The 25,299-nt window shown below is 45.8% G+C and overlaps 1 protein-coding gene across 1 annotated transcript in view; it reads left to right on the top strand.

The window, feature by feature from the left end:
- DYNC1LI2 (dynein cytoplasmic 1 light intermediate chain 2) overlaps positions 1-25,299 on the top strand; it is an 82,098-nt gene that overhangs the window by 4,921 nt on the left and 51,878 nt on the right. The window contains exons 2-4 of the mRNA XM_068261094.1: positions 3,893-3,966; positions 6,080-6,196; positions 16,304-16,534. Of these exons, the coding sequence (XP_068117195.1) occupies positions 3,893-3,966; positions 6,080-6,196; positions 16,304-16,534 (422 nt within the window). The remainder of the gene's footprint in view (positions 1-3,892; positions 3,967-6,079; positions 6,197-16,303; positions 16,535-25,299) is intronic.

The following is a 25,299-nucleotide window of genomic DNA, read 5'->3' as shown; positions in this document are numbered from 1 at the left end:
TATGTAACATTTTTTTCAGTTTTCAAAACTTGCAAAGTCTTTAGAGATGATCTGGGAATTCCATGACTTGATGTAACTTATATAGTGCTGACCTTTTCCACAATGCTTTAGAAAGTATGTTGGTCATTGGGACATTTATGTCAATGACTGCCCCACAGAGGGGTGCTTGACTATGTAATGTCCCTAATGTGGTCATAGTGTAATATCCCTACCAGTCTTTGGACAGTTTTTATAGGGAAGCCAGGTAACCTACCAGTATGTTTTTAGGATGTTGGAGGAGCCCAGAGGAGACTCGTGCAAAACACACGCACACACGCTAAGAGAAGACCAGCAGCCATGAGCTGCTACTGCGGGTGTCTCATTTATTGCACATCATAAACCATTTTTAAGACAGTAGAATCTAGTTACAGTAAACTCTGATATAGTAAACTCATTCCTCATGTCCCAGAAAATGTCTATTTATATACATTGTATGACCAATTCTGATGTAGTAAACTTCTGATATGGTAAACTGTTTTCTGATCCCTTGGAGTTTACTATAAAAAGATTATATTGTAGTGTCAGGAATAAGTTTCTAATAAATGCATTCTGAAAAAGCATAGTATGGATACAGAGGCGCCAAAAGGATAAAAGTATCTAAAAAGTTTAAAATATGAGGAGACAGTGGTGGACTTACCTCCTCCAAGCAGACACAAAAATTGCCAATGTGTTTGTCAAATAGAATAAGTTTATTTACATGCTGCAGGGGACAATGCAACACATTTTGCAGGCTTGAACCCGCTTCATCAGGCAATAACAATGGAGTAATAGCATATGTAGTCAGTAGAAGAGCCAGGCACCTACATACTTACCTGCACCTGCATACTTGTTGTACCTACATAGTACACTATATTTGGCTCTTGGTGTCCCTACTCTGTATTCTGACAAAAGTCCCCAAGTTTTATTAAATGATATGCATTTGATAAGCTGTAGCCTAGTGATGAGCATAGGATTCTTCCAATAAGATCATTTGTCCCACCCAGGAAACAGAAGCTCGGGTGAGTAAATCGCAGCTTCTAGCAGTTGATTTTGTAGCTCCAACTTGCAGGTCTCTTGATCAGCTACTAAACCTATTAGGAAACGTTTCCAATTCTCACAGGCCTGTCACCCTGCAGAAGCCACTCACTGTTCCAGTGCTGTCCATTTGTGCTTAGTATGATTCACATTCCTCAGATATGTTTTCAGCTTTTGTTCTTTAGTTTGCAAAAAAACCTCTTATATGCATGCTTATTGTTGTTTTACAAGCTCTTATAAAGCGTTTCACACTAATCCTTCCGTGCCTTGAGTTATACCACACCCTGGTGTGTCAGGCTCAGCTGGTCCTGCTGTTTAAAAGGATAGCTGCACTTTCACATGTTTAAAAGTAGCCCCTGATCAATAATGCAGATTCACTATTGAATTTGCTTCTATAAACAGATTTGAAACAACAGCAGTACTCCCCAGATCACTTCCCCTGCATCACTGAAGCCTATACTTGGTTCCAGATGTCCAGGCAGAAATTGGAAGAAGCAGCATCAGTCTCTACGCTGGGATTGTGATATGCAGTTAAAGGGAACCAGAGGTGAGAAGAATATGGAGGCTGCCATATTTATATCCTTGTAAATAATGCCAGTTGCCTGGCAGTCCTATTGTTCTTCTAGCATACATAGTGTCTGTCTAAACTCTGGAACCAGCATTTAGCTAATCCAGTGAAACCTGAGTCAGCAGATTTAAAGTACCTGATCTGCATATGCTTGTTCAGGGTCAATGGCTAAAAGTATTACACACAGAATCAGCAGGACGGCCAGGCAACTGGTATTGTTTAAAAGCAAATAAATATGGCAGCCTCCATATTCCTCTCGCTTTAGGTTCCCTTTAATGGCTCATACACACGGGGTACGGCTGTCACTGCAACCACGTGGCACGCGCGTGTTGCGGTGACAGGTCGCCCGTGTGTATGACGCGCGCGCCCGAACCGTCGCTACTCAGAGCTGTCGCCAGGCATTTGACTTGTTCAATCGCCGGCAACAGCTGTCGCCGCAACTGTCGCTAGTCCGCGTGTGTATGCGGACTAGCAACAGGAGACCCAATGCAAGTGAATGGAGCATCCTGCTGGGGGATGCTCTATTCACAGACAGCTTCCGCCGCGTTTCTGCCTTTCTGGCGAGACGTGTAGATAGCTTTCGCTGCCATGGAGCGGTCGCTCCCTGGTCTCTTGTAGCCATGCAACGGGGGACAATTGTGCCCCGTGTGTATGTAGCTTAACTATCTATGTGGAGGAATTTGTTGAGGGTGTTTGTGGTTTGGCCCCACCCACTCGGCTCACGTGTCTGTCCTCTAGTCAATATCAATGCAAAGTATAGAGTGCAGATGATGGCATCCTGCAAGGAAACATCCTTACTTCCAATACCTGGAAGCATTGCATTGAAGTGGTGTAGTAAGCAGTGATTTCCTTTTAAAAAGCTGGTCCCAAGATCTGAGTCTTTTCTTACTGATTTTATTTATTTTGAACTGGATACTGTGAAAAAGCATTTAAATCTCTCTTGGATTTTGATGCATACTGTTCACACGTGTGTTCTCAGTCTCTCCCCTGATTATTCAGTATATTACACTATCTGAAATAGTGATGGCTTCTTCTGTTCCTTAAGGCCCATACACGTCGGATTTCCGCGAACGACTGGTCGTTTGAACGTCACATCGTTCTGTCGTTCGCCCGCTAAATCGGGCGTGTGTACAGACTGCCGTTCGCTTGATAAGAGTGAGTTTGAGCGATCCGCCCGTTCAAACGACCCGTCGTTCGCGGAAATCCGACGTGTGTATGGGCCTTTATACATCATTATAGGCTGCCTTCTGATTATTATTATTATTTAGTATTTATATAGCGCCGACATATTACGCAGCGCTGTACAGTGTGTGTATATATATGTACACACACACACACACACACACACACACACACACACACACACACACACACACACACACACACACACACACACACACACACACACACACACACACACACACACACACACACACACACACACACACACACACACACACACACACACACACACACACACACACACACACACACACACACACACACACACACTACAGCGCTGCGTAATATGTCGGCGCTATATAAATACTAAATAATAATAATCTATATCTTGTCACTAACTGTCCCTCAAAGGAGCTCACAATCTAATCCCTACCATTGCCATATGTCTATATTAGGTAGTGTAAGTACTGTAGTCTAGGGCCAATTTTTAGGGGGAGCCAATTAACTTATCCGTATGTTTTTGGAATGTGGGAGGAAACCGGAGTGCCCGGAGGAAACCCACGCAGACACGGAGAGAACATACAAACTCTTTGCAGATAGTGCCCTGGCTATATATACATTGAATATTTCTAGCTGTATATTCCAGTTGAGTCTCTGTGGGTTGATGTTGGGTTATCTATCCATAATGATGTTACAAGTGACGCAAGTTATGCAGTTGTTTACTAATTTAATTTCTGTTAACTGATTAGGCTCCTTTGTCTTTTATTGCTGGAAGAAAGTCTGCAGCACTATGGAATATATTAGTGCGCATTAATTAATGATGACCTGCTCTCTCTCCTTCCTTCTGGTATCATTCAGCTCTGCAGCTTGTAGAGTGCTCAGAAACAGATCACATTATGCTGACCAGTGTGTACATTTTTACCTCATTTCCCACAGTCCTTATCTGCTGAAATTGAATAAGAGAGATGTACATGGAAGGTTGTGAAGCTTGAGGTCCTTTTCTTCCTGGCCAGTCTCTTGCATGCGTTTAACCCATTTAGCATGGAGCAATTGTGTTTTACATGATAAGCTATGATTTTGTTTCTCCAGGTCTTCAATTCTCAGCGATGTTTCCACCAGTGCTAGATCTAAGTTACCAGCTGGGAAGAATATCCTGGTGTTTGGTAAGTAGTGCAAGAACTCCATAATATGTGCAGTTTCTAACAGGTTATTCACATGTGAAGATTTCTGAATGGATGAATAAAACTGCTCCATAACCACATTTACCTATGTGGCTGGTTGTCATATTTGCCTCTTTACACAGGACCCAAATGAAGAGTTGTTGTTTTTTTTTTTTTTTCATTTTTTTTTTTTTTTTCATAAAATCCTGATTTATTTTGTTTTTAGGGATAAATGATCTATACTAAACCTGGTGCGTCTATGGTCCAGGAGCATCTTGTAGATTTTCTTCCCCAATTGTGTCACCCTCTGCCCACTGTTTATCCTGTGTGTCCTTCTCTGCCCCCCATCAGAAGCGGTAGCACAGCTCACTTTATTCCACAGCTCCAGCAGAGATCACAGACCTCTCTTCTCTTGGCTCCCCTAGTGCTGACTTCTTCTGCTGATTGCGTCATCAGAAGCCGGCACTAGGGGAACAGTGAAGGAGAGGTCTCTGATCGCCGCTAGAGGTGTGGGGACTCCCTGTATTTGGCATATAAGATGCAGGCACTTTTTCTCCCCATTTGGGGGGGGGGGGGGGGGGGGAAAGTATGTCTTATATGCCAAAAAATACGGTACCTATGTCCATCTGGAATACCGCGTCCTCCGTTTCCCCCCGAACACCTTAGATCGTCTGTAACTCTTTCTGGACAAAGCCTGTGGCTGCAGTAAACTGCATTGTAAAGCTGATGCAATACAGTGTTAGAGCAGTTTACGTTTTTTACATAAATGGTTTTATATGCACTTTTGAACAGAAGTGGTGGGCATAAGTTTGCCGGACTGGATTTTTGTGTTTCATGGGTGTCTGCCATCGAGTGGAAAATCGTGACCCCCTCACCTTAGTTATCTCGCAACACGGTAACATTTATTGAAAGGTTAGTATGTTAGAGGTTGCACACCAGCAGTAAGTGCACACACCTTGACTCTTCTGCTTACTTATTTGGTTTTTGTTAATAGATATTAGCAGAAAGGTGCAAGTTGACCCTGCAGCTCCCAGCACTGCCCCCTTTCTTTCCCGGCTACAGTTTATTTTGGATGTAGCAGTGTCTACAGAGCATGTAGCAGCTCTGGGGAACATAAGTCAGGTATGAGGACAGCCCTGTGCCCTACTGTGCGAATGCTTCACTTTCCCCTTTATTATCAATGTCGCCTGTCCTCATTATTATTTGTATCCAAACTACTCCTGATCAATCCCATTTTCGTTCGGTCAGATGGAAATTGCATTATGTGCACCTAGCATGATGTCCTACCATATTATACTGTAGTGGGCGTGGCTGAAGGAGACCTGTCAGGAATCCCCCCCCCCCCCCCCTTTGAAAATCCTGGATTTGCCCCTGCACACTTGCCTGGTGTGGTACCCCCCCCCCCCCCTTTTAAGCTGAGCAGCATCAGCAGCTGTGTACAGTTAGCCCACAGTGATCTACACGGGCTCAGGCCTCTTTTCCATGGGTGGCTGGACTGCTCGTGCAGCGTGTTCACGTTCGACACGCAGTGTCGTTACCGAGTGGTTAAAAAAAGCCTCATTTGGCATTGGGTGACGGCAACCTTCATTCCCAAATGCATCTCCATTGGGGGGTGGCCTGTCTTTCCTGTGCTGAGTGCTAGTAAGCGCCTGGTCGGTGGACAGGAGCAGCTGACAGGCAAATTCGATCAAATATTTGAAGGAACCAATTCCCATCCAATGTGATCAGCATGATCGAATCTTCAAGGAATCTGATATGAAAATCGGTGTGTATGGGCACCTCGATTGACTATTTCCTCCTCCTGACCCACTGATAAACTTCCCTCCCTCCAGTGTCTGTGCAGTGTATCTTAGGAACCAGGGCTGTGGAGTCTGTACTAAAGTCATCTGACTCCTAAGGTTATGAATCCCCCGACTTCAGGTACCCTAAATTACTCTGACTTCTTAGTCTAATACTTACCGGGGCTGTGGAGTTGGTACAAAAATCATCCGACTTCTGACTCCAGGTACACAAAATTGGTCCAACTCCACAGCCCTGCTAGGAACTACACAGGCTGCATTGCTGTGATTTATTCCTGGTGAAAGAGATGTGATTATCTGCCAATGTCTCTGTGCAGGGGAGGATGGCTCCGGAAAGACCACTCTTATGGCTAAACTACAAGGAACTGAGCACAACAAGAAAGGACGAGGCCTGGAATATTTATATCTGACCATTCATGATGAGGACAGAGATGGTAAGATGATAGTACTATGTGCAAAACAAATCCTAATTCCAATCAGTGTAATGTGAAGAGAGACCAGTCTAATAGATTTGTACAGCAGATTAACTTTTGTATTTAGACTGTAGCATCAAACTCTGCAATACCATACAAAATGCAGACCATTTACTCTGTTTTATATTGGTGTTTGTCTATTAACCTCCCTGGTATTCAATTTCCCCAGGATTTCTGTGCAAAAAATGATCCAATTCATTTTCATAACTATTTTTTTCTTTCCTGTAACTTGCCAAAATGTGTCAAGCAAGGGTCTAGTATACAGTGCAGGAGAGTATTGACGAGAGCCATAAACACCACATATTTGAAAACTTAATTCCGTGAGAGCCATACAATATGTGTCAGACTGGGACAGTGCACATGCGCAGCAGAGGGCTCACATCCCTGTTGACATGGTGATGTGTACACAGTTGACCCTTCAGGCAGCGAAAGTGTCAGACACGTCTTCAGCTTCTTTTGGGTTTCCGCAACATCAGCAATTTCCCTGAGAGTCAGACAGGAGAAATACTGACTAAAATTAATCGCTCAGCAAAAGTGCTTACAGGGAAAAGTGCTTTTAAAATCGCTCAACAAATCGATCAGCGCTTCCGATTGCTCTAGCGATTTGTAATGTGAACATGGCCTAAGTGTTTTTAACCCCTTAAGGACTGTAGGCTTATACCCCCCCTAGTGACCAGGCTATTTTAAGTGCTCTGCAGCTTTAAGAGCTTTCTACATAGCCGTACAAAGCAGCGCACAAATGATTCCCGCCCTCCCCCTTTTCTGCCCACCAACAGAGCTCTGTTGGTGGGCTCTGATCACTGCTGTAATTTTTTTTTTTTTTTAAATAAATGTAGCTATTTATTTTGAATACTCCCCTCCCTCCCCCTGCAAGCCAATCACAGTGATCGGCTCTCATAGACATCAGCCTATGAGAGCCGATCACTCTGTGAGCCTTCCAGGGGGAGAGCCGAGTGACACAGCTGTCCTCAGTACAGCGCTGCTGTAGATCGCAGAGCTGTACAATGTAAATGGATGGCGTTTTCGCCATCTAACAGTCTGATCACCGCTGGCAGGCTGATGATGGAGCAGAGCTTCGTCATTCAAGTGGGGATGCGCGCACGATCCCCTGCAATCTCCGCACCCAGGACTTCACGCCAATTTGGGAGCCGCTGTGTTTATGCCAATTGGCGTTAGGCGGTCGTTCGGAGGTTAATCTGATGCATCTGACTTCTTACCGACAGGATTTAGTCTGGACAATCTTCTCATGGGAGATGTTTTAATTTAGGGTCTTCTTTATTTTCAAACACACTCGCTGAGTGGCAGTAACTCAGTGTAACTGCTAGAATAGTGTGCAGTAAGAGGACCCGATTGCGCTCGGCAATTTCTGTCTTCGCCTGAACGGAAAGTGATTAGTGCACCTGCACAGACTGGACACTGTATGGTTGCTGGCAGAAAGCTGCCACTGTGCATGTGTGCAGCTCTGACACGCCGCGCCGGTACCGGGTCCCGTAACTTCAGCCAGTCACGGCTAGTCTGACGCAAGAGAAGTGCGCTCTCTACGTATTTCTCTGGCGGCGGCGCACTTTTCTTGCGTCAGACTGGCTGTGACTATCTGACAATACGAGACCTGGTACCGGCGATACAGAAGGCTGAGGAAGGCGGCGTGGGACAATGGATGCAGAGGGGGCTGGAGGAAGCCCCAGGTATGTATAAAACTTTTTTTATTTTGTATGGTCTCTGGTTTGTTTTAAGGAAGAGCTGTAATCTAGTTGCCATGGTGGACCCCTCCATTTGTGTTATTCCCTTCCCCTCCCCTGGTGTTCAGAAGAAAAGGGGAAGCAGTGCTTCCTCAGTTTTATATCCTGCTCACCACAAGGTGCCTTTGAATCATTTTGAAATGACTGTGCTCTGTGTTCTGCTCCTTTGTTTCAGCCTCACCACTCAGAACTTTATAGATTGAATTGTAATTGCTGCAAGTTCAGTCTCCACTGAACTCCGATAAACCCTCAAACACCTCCACCTGCCCATGAGACTGCTACAAAGGAACAGCAGAACATGTTATCTAAACATCATACGGTTAAATGTACAAGTGCATCAGTCTGCCAGTGGTGATCAGACTGTTAGATGGCGAAAACGCTGTCTATTTACATTGTACAGCGCGGTACTGGGGACAGCCGTGTCACTCGGCTGTCCCCCTGGGAGGCTCACACTTGGTCTTCTGGGTAATTTCTGGAACGAATCAGTTCATGTTTTAACAATAGTACATTCTACAGAAAAGTTCAGACATTGGCTACCTTGGTGTGTCTAAAGTCTTCTAGATTTTTCTATTTCCCTTTGCAACTTCTGAAGTTGCTGTAAATAGAATGTAAACCTTTCTGTTAATGAAACAAATTGTTTCAGAGTAGCCATGGGCACCATTGATTGAAGGTACTGTTCACAAATTGTGTAGAAAATGGATTCAAGTGTACCCTTAAAAAAATTGACCCGAAGGAATCCTCACCTGGTGAGAGGCTCAATGACACATTCATTGAAGTATGCCAGAGCTAAAATTATGAAATATTGTCCCTTTTTATCTCTTTCCTGCTCTCAGAAGCTATTTTCGCTAGGAAAGTGTTTTTATAGTTGGAATTTCTTATCAGTGAGGGTCACATTGTAGTCACTTCCTGTCAGGACTGAGACGTCCACATACATACCTGATATTTAACTCTTTCTGGCAGAGAAAGAAAAAAAGGAACACAGCATAGTTATTTGTGTGCTTGGCACTGAACATACCCATGTCTATCTCATCATGCCACATGTCACCTCGGGTATCCTCGGGTATCCTTTAAGTTTGAAATGGCCGATGTACAACTTCTCTTACAGAAGTTGTTTAAGGATCTTCAGCACAAACTATGGCTCAAGGGAACAATAAATGAATGATCCATGATGATCATTTTGAGCAACTGACATGAATGGATCACTTTGGCAGATCATTTTTTCCATTGTCAGTAGTGTGTGCAAAGCTATGAACGACCTACAAACAATGTGTCTGCTAAGTCTACTGCGCTTCCCCCACAGCCTTCATTTTTTTATTGATCCTATCAGTTGACAGTGGTTTAGCATTCTTATTGCGGTCTTCTGCTGTCGTTCACATCACATTGCTTAAAGAGAACCCGAGGTGGGTTTTAAGAATGCTATTAGCACACAGAGGTTGGTTCTGCATACTATCACCAGCCTTTGTGTCTGTACTGTCCCCCCCCCCCCCCCCCCCCCCCCCCCCCCAAAAAAAAAAAAAAAAAAAAAAACCCAGCTGTGTGACATGCACCTTGTCGCTAGCAGGCTGTTTACCTTTAGGCTGCCTGTCACCGCCGCTCCCCTGCCTCCTCTATATCGCTGCTCCCCACCTGCTTCTCTTCCCTCCCCGTCTCTGTAAGCTGACTGGAGGGAAGGGACGCAGATGAGGAGTGGCGTTATAGAGGAGGCGGGGGAGTGGCGGTGACAGGCAGCCCAAAGGTAAACACAGAAGGAAGAGAATCTCCTGCGCTACCCTCTCACTCAGTATGGGCTGTGATGGTTTCCAAGGTGCTGCTCCTAGTTGCTGGGTGGTGCCAGTGACCTGAGTAAAGTGGTGAAAGAGACAAGAGCGCTCCTTTGGTGTATTACTTTTCTTTACTTTAAAATTTCACGCATACAAATTACACTTACAGTGTGTTAAAAACAAGAGCGCATCACAGGCCTGCCAGCCGTCCTCTCCTACCCTGTGTTTGGCCAAAACGACAGGTGCGGTGTCTCCCGACGCGGAGCTGGATTCGGTGGGCGGGGCTTGTTCACGCTGGAGCCGTCTGACGTCACGACGCGTTTCGGCGCTAACCACACCTTCGTCAGGTGACGTGACGGCGTATACGGCTCTATCTTATGCTGCCCAGTGTGGGAAGGACAGGGGGAGTGACTGCTCCAGCTGCCAGCTGTTTTGATTGTCTTTGGTAATCCAACACGATCACCATTTACTCATCAATCTCCCAACCATGGTTGAGAGATTGATGAGTAAATGGTGATCGTGTTGGATTACCAAAGACAATCAAAACAGCTGGCAGCTGGAGCAGTCACTCCCCCTGTCCTTCCCACACTGGGCAGCATAAGATAGAGCCGTATACGCCGTCACGTCACCTGACGAAGGTGTGGTTAGCGCCGAAACGCGTCGTGACGTCAGACGGCTCCAGCGTGAACAAGCCCCGCCCACCGAATCCAGCTCCGCGTCGGGAGACACCGCACCTGTCGTTTTGGCCAAACACAGGGTAGGAGAGGACGGCTGGCAGGCCTGTGATGCGCTCTTGTTTTTAACACACTGTAAGTGTAATTTGTATGCGTGAAATTTTAAAGTAAAGAAAAGTAATACACCAAAGGAGCGCTCTTGTCTCTTTCCCCAAAGGTAAACAGCCTGCTAGCGACAAGGTGCATGTCGCTAGCACATCGTTTTTGTTTCTGGGGACAGCAGAGCGCGGGGGGTGGGAGGTTGCTGGTGGGGGCGGGGGGCACAGTACAGACATAGAGTCTGGTGATAGTATGCAGAACCAGCCTCTCTGTCCTAATAGCATTAAAACTCACCTAGAGTTATTTTTAACATCTTTTGTATTTAATCGTTCGTTGTTCATTTACCGTTTCCAGCTATTTAGTCTTGCTGTGTATACATAGCTTTAATGTAACGTGGTTGTATCTCCTGATAAGTTTCTTATTTCTGCAAAAACACAACAATCAGCTTTTATGAAGTGGTGAATGCACATTTAGATCTTGGGAAAGCTATAGATGTACTGTACTTGACTTTTGATGCTGTTCCCCCACAATAGCCTGGTGCAGAAGCTGAGGATACAGGGACTAGGAGAAAAATGTTTGTTGGTGGGTAGAGAACTGGGACAGAAGGCAATGAGTGGTGGTATATGGGTCATGTTCAAAATGGGAAACTGTTAGCGGTGTGGTCCGGCAAGGTTCAGTACTAGGTCCATCCTTTTCAATCTATTTTATTAATGATCTAACAGGTGGAATGCAAAGTAAGGTTGCCATCTTTGCAGGTGATACAAAATTGTGTCAAATTAATTATAGACGCTAAGCAGGATAGTGACATTTTACAACAGGACTTCAACAGCATGGTTACTGGTATATGGGCAGACAGATGGCAGATGATGATGATATAGATAAATGTAAGGTCATGTACCTTGGACAGCAGGTAGAGCAACATCCTCTATAATAAAACCCCTGTGTTCCTGCGTGTGCTGTCTCTGTAGCTGGGTCTGTGCTTTTTGCTACTGCGCATGTGCGCAGCACGGACTGGGAACGGGGGTAAGGAGCCTGGCGGGTGCTTGCGCAGTAACATGCGGCGGCAATGAAACACAGACCCTAGAGCCCGTTTTTAAACTGGGTCTGCTAGTATAAGATAAATGGCTTATAGCTGGGAACATTAGACTTGGAAAGGAACTTGGGATTACTGGTTGATAACAAGTAAAACACTTGTACTCAATGCCAAGCAGCAGCTAAAGCAAATACAATTCCGGGATGCCTAAAACGGAAAATCACAAGATGCCAGTATACTACTCCCTCTGTATAAATCACTTGTAAGGCCACATCTGGAGTGTAGGATACAGTTTTGGGCACCACACTATAAGAACGTTAACATACTAGAGCAGGTGTAAAGACGGACAATTAAATTAATCAGGGAGTCGGAAGGTCTCCCTTACCAAGTTTGGACAAACTGGGTGTATTTAGCTTGGAAAAAGGACAGCTAAGGGGTGACCAGATTAACATGTGTAAATACATCAGAGGGCAATACACACACCTGAAACAAGCATGCAGCTAATCCAGTCAGTCAGAGCACCTGATCTGCATGCTTGTTGAGGGGCTGTGGCTAAAAGTATTAGAGACACAGGATCAGCAGGAGAGTCAGGCAACTGGTATTATTTTAAAAGGAAAAATCCATATCCTTCTCCGTTTAGGTTCCCTTTAACATGGCTAATTAGTTCTGTGAATAGACTGCATGAGAGCACTGGCAAGGCAGATCTCCATGTAGTAAACTCTGAGGCTTAACCCTTTCAGTGCCCTCTGCCTCTTTCCCATGGAAAAGTACAGAGCAAACAGTGACAACACAATTAAGTTGGCCACACACTAGTCGATACGACCAACAGATACCGGAAGGTTCCTCTCTGGTCAGATAATGATCGGGGAGGCAATCTGTCTGCTCGAACCCCTCCACATGCTACACACAGTTTTCCAATACATTTCAGCATGAAATCTTTAGAAATCTGTGAGCTCCTCCCAGGTACCCCATCCCCTCCCACCCCCCAGGTGTAGCCAAAGATTCTCTCCTGACCGACACGCTGTCCCGGTCTCTGCTGTCCCCGCTGGCTGCTGTTTCTTCACTCCTGAGTGCCTGTGTGATGTGATACAGAGGACAGACACTAGGGCAGGGGTCAGGAACCTTTTTGGCTGAGAGCCAGAAACGCCACATATTTTAAAACTTAATTCCGTAAGAGCCATACAATATGTTTCAAACTTGGACAGTGTGCATGCGCAGCAGAGGGCTCGCATCCCTGTTGCCATGGGGATGTGTACACAGTTGATCCTTCAGGCAGCGGAAGTGTCAGACACGTCTTCAACTTCTTTTGGGTTTCCGCAACAGCAGCAATTTCCCAGAGAGCAAGGCAGGAGAAATGCTGACTATGGCCTGGTGCACACCAAAAACCGCTAGCAGATCCGCAAAATGCTAGCAGATTTTGAAACGCTTTTTCTTTTCTGTAGCGTTTCTGCTAGCATTTTGCGGTTTTGTGAAGCGTTTTTGGTATAGTAGATTTCATGTATTGTTACAGTAAAGCTGTTACTGAACAGCTACTGTAACAAAAAACGCCGGCAAAACCGCTCTGAAGTGCCGTTTTTCAGAGCAGTTTGCGTTTTTCCTATACTTAACATTGAGGCAGAAACGCATCCGCAATCCAAAATCTGCAGCAGCCCGGGAGTATGCGTTTCTGCAAAACGCCTCCCGCTCTGGTGTGCACCAGCCCATTGAAATACATTACCCTAGCAGATCCGCACCCGCAAGCAGATCGCAAACCGCAGCGGAAACGCTCCGGTGTGCACTAGGCCTAACAGCTTGTACAATCATCTAGCTGATTTGGGGGTTGGTTCACTTTGTAGGACGAGATCCCCGCACTTTGGCCCAACAGGCTACCTGTCAAGTGACAGTCTATTGGGGCAACTAAAGTGCGGGGATCTCGTCCTACAAAGTCACTGTACCTGTCAGGATCTAGGGTGGAACAATTGAAGTAGCAGTTAGTTTTGGGGGGAGTGTGAGTAAGTTAGTAGTGCATGCTACAGCAGTAGCGTGACTACTTTTAAAATGTTACTTGCACTGCCACACTAAGCTGCGCTGCTTGAGTAGTGTAGCTTGGTGAATCAACCCCTACTGATTTGTCTGTGAGCCAGATGCAGCCATGAAAAGAGCCACATCTGGCTCCCGAGCCATAAGTTCCCTACCCCTGCACTAGGGGCACAGTGGCATGTGTGTGACCACTAGAGGCCTCTAGTATTTGCCCTCTAGCGTTAGGGATCTCACACAGGCACAGAAACTGAAGCAGCCAGCGGGATAAGAGACCGTAACTGCGCCGTTGACGGATAAGAGTAGCTTCATCGGAAGTTTAAATCAAGTGCCGTTAGTGATGTGCTCCCAATTGACATTCTCCATCCTGTGTGATCGACCAATTTCAGATGGAAATTGGTTGATTGAGAATTGTTTGTGGCATCGATTTTCTAACAGATACTATTGAATCGGCCAGATATCGGTTAAAAAAAATCTGCAAGTGTATGGTCATATTAACAGACTGCAGATTTGTTGATATTTTCTGTAGCTAGTGAGACTGAAGTGCCAGGGTTGGCTCAAGCTATGAGCCGCTGCATGGATAAGCTAAACCTTGTATATCATGCCTGGATTCTGGATCAGCTAAACCTTGTATATCATGCCTGGATTCTGGATAAGCTAAACCTTGTATATCATGCCTGGATTCTGCAGTGTGATGAAGAGCTGTGCACTAGTGACATGTAACACCAGCAGGGCATCTTGTTAGTGCTGCTTTCCGTGAGAATGAATTACCAGCTGCCGTTTATGTTGATTATCCCCTCTCTGTAAATTGCTTTTGATCTATGAGGCTTTTCCCTCTGGTTGTACACAGACATTTACATAATCTAGCAGCGTCGGCTCCTATTTTAGCAAAGTAGACTATTTGCAGCTCATAGTCTGTGGCTGACGCCTCTCTCCAACAAATTGCCAGCTATTTACAGCACCCGCCGGAGTCGGGCAGCAGCTGCGTGACAAATTACGCTTGATATTGTCCAAAAACAATGAGTGCTTTTATCATTGGATTCAGCACATGCCAGGCTGCCAGGCACATGATCTCATTTCTGTGTAAACATGAGTTGATGAATACTCCATGTTGAGCTGGCATCTCTGAGACGCTGGGTATTATAGCCTATCACAGAAAGCACGAGTGTACCTTTCTGCTGATCTGTCTGCTGCTATTGTGTCTCAATTCATAATCTACAATATTGTACGTAAAGCCTAGCTAGACTATCAAAGAAACCCTAAGCACAAGCTCACATCTCTAACCTTCTGCAGGCAGTGGGGGATATGGCCTGATGTGTTCTGCTGGATCGGCTTTACCTTATGGGACTCAGGACCAAAGCATGCCTTCTGTATCCACTGGTCCTGTTTACTCCTAGGCTATAATTTGATTAAAGAGGAACTCCAGTGAAAATAATGTAATAAAGTGCTTCATTTTTACAATAATTGTGTATAAATGATTTAGTCAGTGTTTACCCATTGTAAAATCTTTTAAATCCCTGATTTACATTCTGACATTTATTACATGGTGACATTTTTACTGTTGGCAGGTGATGTAGCTGCTGCATGCTTTTTTTGGCAGTTGGAAACAGCTGTAAACAGCTATTTCCCACAATGCAGCAAGGTTCACAGACAGGAAACTGCCAGGAGTACGTACTCATGAGTTTCTTGTGGGAGGGGTTTCACCACAATATCAGTCATAAGGCGCCATCTGATGGTCTGTTTGTGAAAAGGAATAGATTTCTCATGTAAAAGGGGGTATCAGCTACTGATTGTGATAAAGTTCAATTCTTGGTCGGAGTTTCTTTTTAAGTGCATTAAAGCACCATGGAAGTCAAATAAGAAAATGTGTCCTAGGATGTTGCAAAGGACCAGTAGTAATGTACAATATTATCTTGTAAAATATATTGTGCATAAGACTGTTGATGAGCATTCTTATCACCCTCCAATTCCTACCTCATGGCTTCCCCCGTGACTTCCCATGAAGAGGAGGGAATAGGGGCATGTTGGGGTAACATTGCGGCAAGCTTGCCTCTTCCTGTCTGTAAATTTGACTTGAGCTGAAAGTCAGATTTATCAAGGAGTTAGTATGGAGACCAGGGGGAAAGAGCGGTGGAACAGACAATGCATGGAGATAAGTGGATCCAGCATGAAGATATCTCTGCGCTTCCCTTACCTAGGTTTGCCTCGGGTCAGGTATACTTTTAACCCTCCTTCCACCTTTTTTCTTACCCCACTGCTGCATACACGAGTATGGCCACACCTGCGTAGTAACACAGACATTCTTGAACGAGTAGCCTCAGCTTGCTGTACAAGCGTATGCATACTCATGCTTATGTACTCTGGGCAGTATGCTAGCGCTTGTACATGAAGGGGGGGTAATAAGTTTGGCACTGCAGAGTCTGTGGCTATGTCCACTAGACTTTAGGTAGATCCTTTCCATCGCTTCCTCCTTCCACTGAAGAAGTGTTTTGTGTGTTCTTGTGAATGCCAGGCTTTCAAAATGTGCTGAGACTTATTTGCGAGCACAGTACATATTTTAGGGTTAGTACCGCTCAAGTCTATCAGGATGACTGATACAACTCATTGTGAGACTTTTGTATGCAGTGTTGGGTGCATTAAAAAAAATTAAGGCTCTCATTGTCTAATCTGTTTTTTTGTAATTGCTAACAGGTAAATCTTATGACTGATATTACGGAGTGACAAAATGTCTGTGCTTCTGCCTACAGATCACACGCGCTGCAATGTGTGGATATTGGACGGGGACTTGTACCACAAAGGCCTTTTAAAATTTGCCCTATCGGCACACACAATCCACGACACCCTGGCGGTATTTGTGGCAGACATGTCCAGACCTTGGACTATAATGGAATCCTTGTTGAAATGGGCCAGCGTCTTACGAGAACACATAGACAAACTGAAGATTACACCAGAGGATATGAGAGACCTGGAGCAGAAGAGTAAGTGTCCTGTTGTGTGTCTGTACACAGATGGCTCACATGATGGAGGAAGGAAGAGTGTAAATGAAGCAGGCAATTTGTTATTAATATACAACAGACTTCTTACATGGTATATTGCAGAAACTACCATTGTACTAAACAGGTGCTCACTTCATCCTATTTAAGTTCACAAAATTCCATTTTCTTTGTGTGTATTTGGGCAATAAGTGACAGGCCCTGTAGTGCATAGGAGTCTTCTGAGGTATGCTTAGCTCATCCTAAAAGCCCGTAAACATGCTTGACTACAGTAGGCCGACAACAGCTTCAGCCAATAATCAAGCATGTGTATGGCAGCCCCCAACCCGCGAGCGATCCGCCTGGTGCATATGCTCACCCTGACGGATGGACAATTACTTTGAAGATGTTTCCCCTGCCTGCCTTGTGATCGTCACGCATGCACCACTCTGTCGTCCCTCTGCCCACCCTCGCTACATTGAAAAACAGTCCAAGGTTGGCTAACACACCAATTAAAGGTACGGTCCAAGCAAAATTAAAAAGTTTCACTTACCTGGGGCTTCTACCAGCCCCCTGCAGCCATCCTGTGCCCTCGTCACTCACGGCTGCTCCAGTCCCCCGCTGCGTAAAAACGTATGTGTTAATGTTCCTGCACTAGCGGGAATGCGTAAAAATGTACACAATGCGGCCCGCCGACCTCCGAGGTCGGCAAGCTGCCAGCGGGGCACTGAAGCAGCAGTGAGTGACTACGAGGGCACTGGATGGCTGCATGGGGCTGGTAGAAGCCCCAGGTAAGTGAAACTCATTTTTTTTTATTTTGCTTGGACCTTCCCTTTAAGTTTTCAAAGTGCGTTTTATTCCTCAGTGCATCTGTCACCCCCGCTACATAACTGACATGCATCTGTACTGGCCGGCCCAGCGATGTTACCGAAGGGAATCTGGTCCCTATTCCCAACGGGCAACATGCATTATAGGTGTGTACGCTCCCATTCACAAAAGTTTATACAAAGATGCTGGCCAGCCTCCCTGTTCACCTTACACTTTTTTTGGCAGTTGGACGGAGCAATTGGCATTCACTAAGTTCTTTTAAAAATAAAGAAAACCCTGTGAAACCCCACATGAGAAAATGGGCTAGTCCAAAATCTGTTGGTAATGTCAGATTTCTACTACTTACTGTAAGTGACAGCAACATAGGAGAGAAGTAATTTGTGGCTCTTTTTAACTCCGGAAAAAATGTATCTATGTTAACATGTATTTTAAATTTTAAGATTTTTGCAACAGAGGTCCTTTTAAGTCTGGCTCCAATCCAGTGTTTGTATGGCTGTTTGTTTGTTTTTTGAAAGGCTCTGGATAATAATGTTGAGAAGAGATTCAGAGGAAAGAGTCTGGAGCCTGCACAATGTGGCTGGGAGAGTTTGGGAGTGGTGAGTGTGGCTGGGTACATGTGTTTCTGCCAGTACATATTTCACACAGATGTTCCTGCTGAGCAGACAATACTTGGCAGGCAGAAAACTGTGAATGTTGTTAAAGCGGGATTGTCACCATAAAAATCAAATTTCCACAGCAACTGGTCTAAGTGTATTAAGTGATAAAGATGCTAATCCTGCATTCAAAACTTTTTCTGCTGTTATGATTTGGAGTTATCACATAATTAAATAAAACCTGTAACCAAAAAAACCTCCCCTGGGGGATACTCACCTCGGGTGGGGGAAGTCTCCGGATCCTATTGAGGCTTCCCCCGTCCTCCTCGGTCCCACGGCGGTGGCGAAAATTCTCCTGGAACAACGGTGATGTAAATACCTCCTCGGCTCCAGCGCAGTCTCAGCTCTCCGCACGGAGATAGGCGGAAATAGCTGATCTCCTTCGGGCCGCTCTACTGCGCAGGCGCAAGTGTCCTGCGTCTGCGCAGTAGAGCGGACCTGACGGAGATCGGCTATTTTCGCTTATCTCCGTGCGGAGAGCCGCAACAGCGCCCCCGCTGGATCCAGGAGAGTTAAATAAATCGGCGCTTGTAAGGCTTGTCGAGGGAGGATTGCGGGACACTTCGGGGGCGCCAGCGCTGGACTGCCTGCAGCTACAGGAGTGGGGGAAGCCTCATTAGGACCCTGAGGCTTCCCCCTCCCGAGGTGAGGGGTTCTTTTTATCTATAATATCTTCCATTTCCCTGCCTAGCTGCTTATCTGAAACACGATCTCCTACTCACTTGTGTTTACAAGCAAGGCTGAGGTGACTCCAGCAATTGGAGGAGAAAAGAAAAGAAAAAGTAAAGGGCAGAAATGACATCAGGATTTAGCCTAAACTGTGGGCAAAAGACATGGCCCCCACCAGGAACAGAATTCTCTTCATTTACTATATAAAATTCACTGAAATCAAAACGTGGACAGTACAATACATGTGTTATATAAGTAGATCAATATTTATCTACTTCTATATGTGTATTTTTCCCCTGGCATAGTATGGCTAAAGGTGGCCACTAACGGTCCAATTTCTAGCGAAAAATCGTTCGAGCGATCAGAAATTCCGATTGGATTGGTTGTAAATAATCTCCATTGGTGGACACAATCGATTATGAACGAGTGAAAAAAATGTCGTCCGAATGAATTTTCGTCGAACCAAAATTTGGATTTTCTTGTTGGTTGTGATAGATAGGAAGCAATGATTGGTTCGTTGATGGTGTAGTAAACGATGTATTACAATATTTCACTTCCGATCAGAATTTCTGATCGCTCGAACGATTTTTCGACAGAAATTGGACAGTTAGTGGCCAGCTTAATCCTACTGCTTTAACAGTCAGCTCTCCCATTGTCCCACTCCGACAAGGCAAGTACATTTGCATATCAGAAAGAGCAGTGACGTTTCAAAAGGTGTCTTCATTTCCCTATGAAAAAGTAATCTTTATTTAAACATACCTGTGATTACTCAGATGTTCTCCAAGTCCTTCCCTCTAAATCTCAGCATATGCTTCACAGTTAGGCCCCATTCACACTTAAAAGCGCAAAACACCGGCAATTACCCCCGGCGTTTTGCGGGAGTGATTTTTCCGCGATGTTACGGGGAAAAATCACCGGACACTGCAGCGATTTTTATTTTTTTATTTTTTTTTTTCTTCCCCCCCCCCCCCCCCCCCGTGAACGCGTTTAGCGCTTCTATAGCGCTGAAACGCGATTGCCGGGAAATCGCCTGAAAATTGAGCAGGCTATGCTTTTGGCGATTTGCGTTAATCGCCAGTAAAATGCTCCACTGTGAATGGGCCCTTAAAGAGAGACTGAAGCGAGAATAAATCTCGCTTCAGACCTCAGTTAGCAGGGGCATGTGTGCCCCTGCTAAAACGCAGCTATAGCGCGGCTTAACGGGGGTCCCTTCACCCCCAAATCTCCCTCCGTAATGCGGGGGAGCGCTTCCTGGTTGGGGCAGGGCTAACCGCCGCAGCCCTGTCCCACGCGCGTCTGTCAGCGCGTATCTACGCCTCTCCCCCGCCCCTCTGTCTTCCTTCACTGAGGGGCGGGGGAGAGGCGGCGATGCGCCGCTGACAGACGCGACTGGAGGCAGGGCTGCAGCCGTTAGCCCTGCCTCCAGGAGCGACCAAATGCACGACCAAGTCGTGCTGGGGTGGGTTTGGGGGTGAAGGGACCCCCTTTGTGCGGCGCGATAGCGGCGGTTTAGCAGGGGCACACGTGCCCCTGCTAACTTTGAGCTCTGAAGCGAGATTTATTCTCGCTTCAGAGTCTCTTTAAAGCTGTTACTGAAATGTGAGTGATTTCTCCCATCTGCTACCATTCCCGCATGCCACAAATGTGATCTTTTGGTTAAAAGATGCAGTAATCTTTGCTTCCTGCTTTGTTCAGGACTTGGGAATTCTGGGCTCTATTTTACACCAATCCATTTTCTGTTGCAAAGTTTTCCAGCAATTAGGAAAGGTCATTGGTTAATTTTGAGTTGATGCAGAATTATGCACATTTTTTATGCAAATTTGTGCAGCTTGTAAATTGAATTTTATCTCAGCAGGATTTGATTGGTTTATTATCAAGCTGCATACATTTGCATAATGCTGCATCAATTCTCTGTACAGCGCTGCAGCGCTATATAATTACTAAATAATAATAATCAATTTGAAATCATTTGTATCTCATTGACCATACGTACCAGCAAGTTCACAATTAAAGTATGAAGACAATGAGCTCTATTCTCAATGATTTACCACTTGCGGAAATGCACTTGCGGTAAATTCCCGACTGAAAAAAAAAACATCTTGACATTCACAAATGTTTACACATGAACATTTACCGCATACGTAAAATTTTACCCGCATGCGTAAAAAATGCAGTAAAAGTCGGTAGTTTCCGCAAAAAATCAATATTCACAAAAAAAGAGGCGCCTTCTTTCTGACTTAACTACCGGATTTTTATCACCTACTAGTACTTGGTGATATATTTAGCTTCCCATTGACTTAAATGGAGTCTGGAGCCTTGAGTGCCGTGTTTGGTGGACTGTAATTACGCATGTTTCCCAAATTTTTTTACGCATTGTTCCTGCAGGCGAGAAACATGCGGAACATTTTTAGTGAATGTGGAAAAAATGCGGAAATTATCACTGGCGGTAATCGGTAAAAAATCTCTTACCACATGTGTGATTGAGAATAGAGCCCAATGTGATGGGATAAACTATTGTATCTATCCCCCTACTCCTAAAAAATGACTTTTAGATATCCCAGTTTTATGTTAAAAAAATATATTTAAATTTTATTTATTTTTTTATTTTTTGAAGTTCAACGACGACCTTTCCTGTGTCTGAGAGCGCCAATATATTAAACTATTGACATATTTTTAATATATCCCCTACTCGCAGAAGCCCAGTTACCTGCTAGGAAGTGTTCTAGGGCTGTTGCATAGCTGAATATTACCCATCCAGGAATCTTTTACACTGAAAATCTCAATTCGATGTGCAATTCTGCTCCGGATGCTAGCAGCACAAGAAGTAAAAACGCAGAATGCTTTTTATAAAATACCGTATATACTCGCAAGCAAGCCGACCAGCATATAACCCGATTTCCCCCCCCCCAACTTTTTCCTGAAAAACGAGGAAAAAACAATTGACCCTCATATAAGCCGGGGGTAGGAAATGCAGGCCGTGTGATTTCCCGACCCCCCCCCCCCCTCCCCGATGTGTCCCAGTATAGTTAGTATAGTGGCCAGTATGGGTAGGTAGTGCCCAGTATAGCTAGTATAGTGCCTAGTATAGTGCCCGGTATAGCTAGTATAGTGCCCGGTATAGCTAGTATAGTGCTCGGTATAGCTAGTATAGTGCACCAGTATAGCTAGTATAGTGCCCAGTATAGTTAGTATAGTGCCCGGTATAGCTAGTATAGTGCTCGGTATAGCTAGTATAGTGCCCAAGTATAGGTAGTATAGTGCCAGGTATAGCTAGTATAGTGCCAGGTATAGTTAGTATAGTGCCCAGTATAGTTAGTATAGTACCCAGTATAGCTAGTATAGTGCCCAGTATAGTTAGTATAGTGCCCAGTATAGCTAGTATAGTGCTCGGTATAGCAAGTATAGTGCCCCCCGCCTCAAACCCCCCCCCTGCGGCCGCCGCTGCTATTAGCTTACTGTGCGGCTTCCTCTATTCCCCTCTCCGTCTCCCGGGCATGTAAATAGTTCACAGCAGCTCGCTCCACGAAAGCTGCTGTGTGATGACAGGAAGCTGTAGGCAGAGCGGTTTCCTGTAACGTAATGTGTATCGCCGTTACTATGGAAGCCGCACAGTAAGCTAATAGCAGCGGGGGGGAGGCGGCCTTCCACCAACGAGACTCGCAAGCAAGCCGACCCCCCCCCCAACTTTTGGCACAATTTCAAAATAAGAAATGGGAATCACGTGTATTGTAAAAGAGCCCCTGCACACTGCAGATCCGAGTTGCGATTCAGATTTACAATTCAGATTTTCACTGGATGCTGGCAACACACGAGAAAGCAGAAAAAAGCGTCACTTTTCTTTGTTTTTTTTTTTTTGTTTTGTTTGCGCATGTAAAAAACCATCAAAATCTAAATCATGTGGTATAAAGGAGCACTCAGGGAAAGAAGAAAAGGAGCACAGCATAGGTATCTGTATTTTCTGTACGCTTGCCCCCGGATATAGACACATCTATCTCATCATGTCACATGGTGTACTTTAGGTTCCCTTTAATATGTAGTGAGAGCGATATGGAGGCTGCTGTATTTATTTTAAACAAGGTCTGCTGCCTGTACTGCGAGTTGCAGGCAGGGAATACCTTAGGTGGGCATTGCTTGGCTGACCTAGAGGGATACACAAACTTGTGTGTTTGTGTGTGTGTAATATTGGGCTGTTGAGAGACAACCAGTCAAATCCAATCAAACCTAACCTATTACTGAGGTGGCCGAACTGTGATAGTAAGTAAGGAGGTGGCGAAAATGTGCAAAAATTCTAAAATTGGGTTGAAAGGAGGGGTGGAGAACTTGCCTTCTCCAAGGAAGACTATAACTAGGTCAAAAAGCTTTATTAGACATACGTCAGTGTATTTCTTGGGCACAGCCTGCATATTCAGGCTTGATGGTGTGTTCTAGTCTTTTAATGGATGTGAAAGATGCATGCTGGTACCTGATCCTGACCACATTTTTCAATGTGAAAGAGTTCACTTGTGCTGTTCTGAATTCTGTGCTTGCAGTAGAGCAGTTCAGGTATGACTGGAGTGGTGCTTTCATTGTGATCGAGCTACTTCTCACAGCCACACCAGTCTTAACCCTCCTGGCGGTATAAAAAAATTCTGCCAGGAGGCAGCGCAGCAGTTGTTTTTTTTTTTTTTTAAATCATGTAGCGAGTCCAGGGCTCGCTACATGATAGCCGCTGCTCAGCGGCATCCCCCCGCCCGCCTTCGGCGATCTCCGATTAGGAAATCCCGTTAAAAGAACGGGATTTCCTGGAGGGCTTCCCCCGTCGCCATGGCGACGGGGCAGGATGACGTCCCCAACGTCAGCGACGTCGTGACGTCATTGGGAGTCCCGATCCACCCCTCGGCGCTGCCTGGCACTGATTGGCCAAGGAAGCGCACGGGGTCTGTGGGGGCGCGCGCCGCGACGGGTGGCGGCGATCGGTGTGCTGACGCAGCTAGCAAAGTGCTAGCTGCGTCCAGCAAAAAAAAAAAATTAAGTAAATCGGCCCAGCAGGGCCTGAGAAAACCTCCTGCGCGGCTTACCCCGAACTACGTTGCAGCGCTGGTAGGTTTGGAATATTTTGTGCTGTTGTGGAATTTTTCCTTTTCTTTTGACCAGTCGGTTGTAGAAGCTGTATGTGTTTTTGGCACTGGATCAATTAGGATCAGTTTTAAATTTGGCTATTAGGGCCTATTTCCACTAGTTCTGCATCCATTTTTCTGCATCCAGATTTCTGAAAGCTGTAAAGGGTAACATCAGCCCTACTAAAAATGGTTTACATTTTTGGCCCTCCTGAGATGAGATTCACTTTAGAGTGTTGCTGTTCGCATGCACATATACACACTATTGGGCTTAAAGGGATACTTAAAGAGAACCCGAGGTGTGTTTAAAGAATGTTATCTGCATACAGAGGCTGGATCTGCCTATACAGCCCAGCCTCTGTTGCTATCCCAAACTCCACTAAGGTCCCCCTGCACTCTGCAATCCCTCATAAATCACAGCCGTGCTGTGAGGCTGAGTTTACATCTGTAGTGTCAGTCTCAGCTGCTCCCCCGCCTCCTGCATAGCTCCGGTCCCCGCCCCCGTCCCATCCCTCCAATCAGCAGGGAGGGAAGGGATGCAGGCGGGGACTGGAGTTCTGCAGGAGGCGGGGAGAGCAGCAGACTGACACTATAGAGATAAACACAGCCAGCTCTGACAAGCTGTTTGTCAGCAGCATGACTGTGATTTATGAGGGATTGCAGAGTGCAGGGGGACCTTAGGGGGGTTTGGGATAGCAACAGAGGCTGGGCTGTATAGGCAGATCCAGCCTCTGTATGCAGATAATATTCTTCAAACCCACCTCGGGTTCTCTTTAAGGCAAAAAAAAAAATGACATTTACTCACCTGGGGCATCCCTCAGCCCCCCGAAGCTGGATGGTGCCCTCGCAGCCCCGCTCCGATCGTCCTGTCCCCGCCGGCGGCTACTTCCGGTTCGGCGACAGCCGCCGACAGGCTGGGAACGCGGCTGATTTTCCGCGTTCCCAGCCGCTGCTATCACCCTCTATGCTGCTATAGCGTATATATATATATATACGCTATAGCAGCACAGAGGGTGATAGCAGCGGCTGGGAACTTGGAACTGCTATCACCCTCTATGCTGCTATAGCGTGTATATATATATACACACACACACACACACACACACACACACACACACACACACACACACACACACACACACACACACACACACACACACACACACACACACACACACACACACACACACACACACACACACACACACACACACACACACACACACACACACACACACACACACACACACACACACACACATACACGCTATAGCAGCATAGAGGGTGATAGCAGTTCCAAGTTCCCAGCCGCTGCTATCACCCTCTGTGCTGCTATAGCGTATATATATATACGCTATAGCAGCATAGAGGGTGATAGCAGCGGCTGGGAACGCGGAAAATCAGCCGCGTTTCCAGCCTGTCGGCGGCTGTCGCCGAACCGGAAGTAGCCGCCGGCGGGGACAGGACGATCGGAGCGGGGCTGCGAGGGCACCATCCAGCTTCGGGGGACTGAGGGATGCCCCAG

This window comes from Hyperolius riggenbachi, chromosome 11, assembly GCF_040937935.1.
Source record: "Hyperolius riggenbachi isolate aHypRig1 chromosome 11, aHypRig1.pri, whole genome shotgun sequence".
NCBI lineage: Eukaryota > Metazoa > Chordata > Amphibia > Anura > Hyperoliidae > Hyperolius > Hyperolius riggenbachi.
The sequence above is the reverse complement of the archived record's forward strand: the minus strand, read 5'-3'. Positions and strand labels throughout refer to the sequence as shown.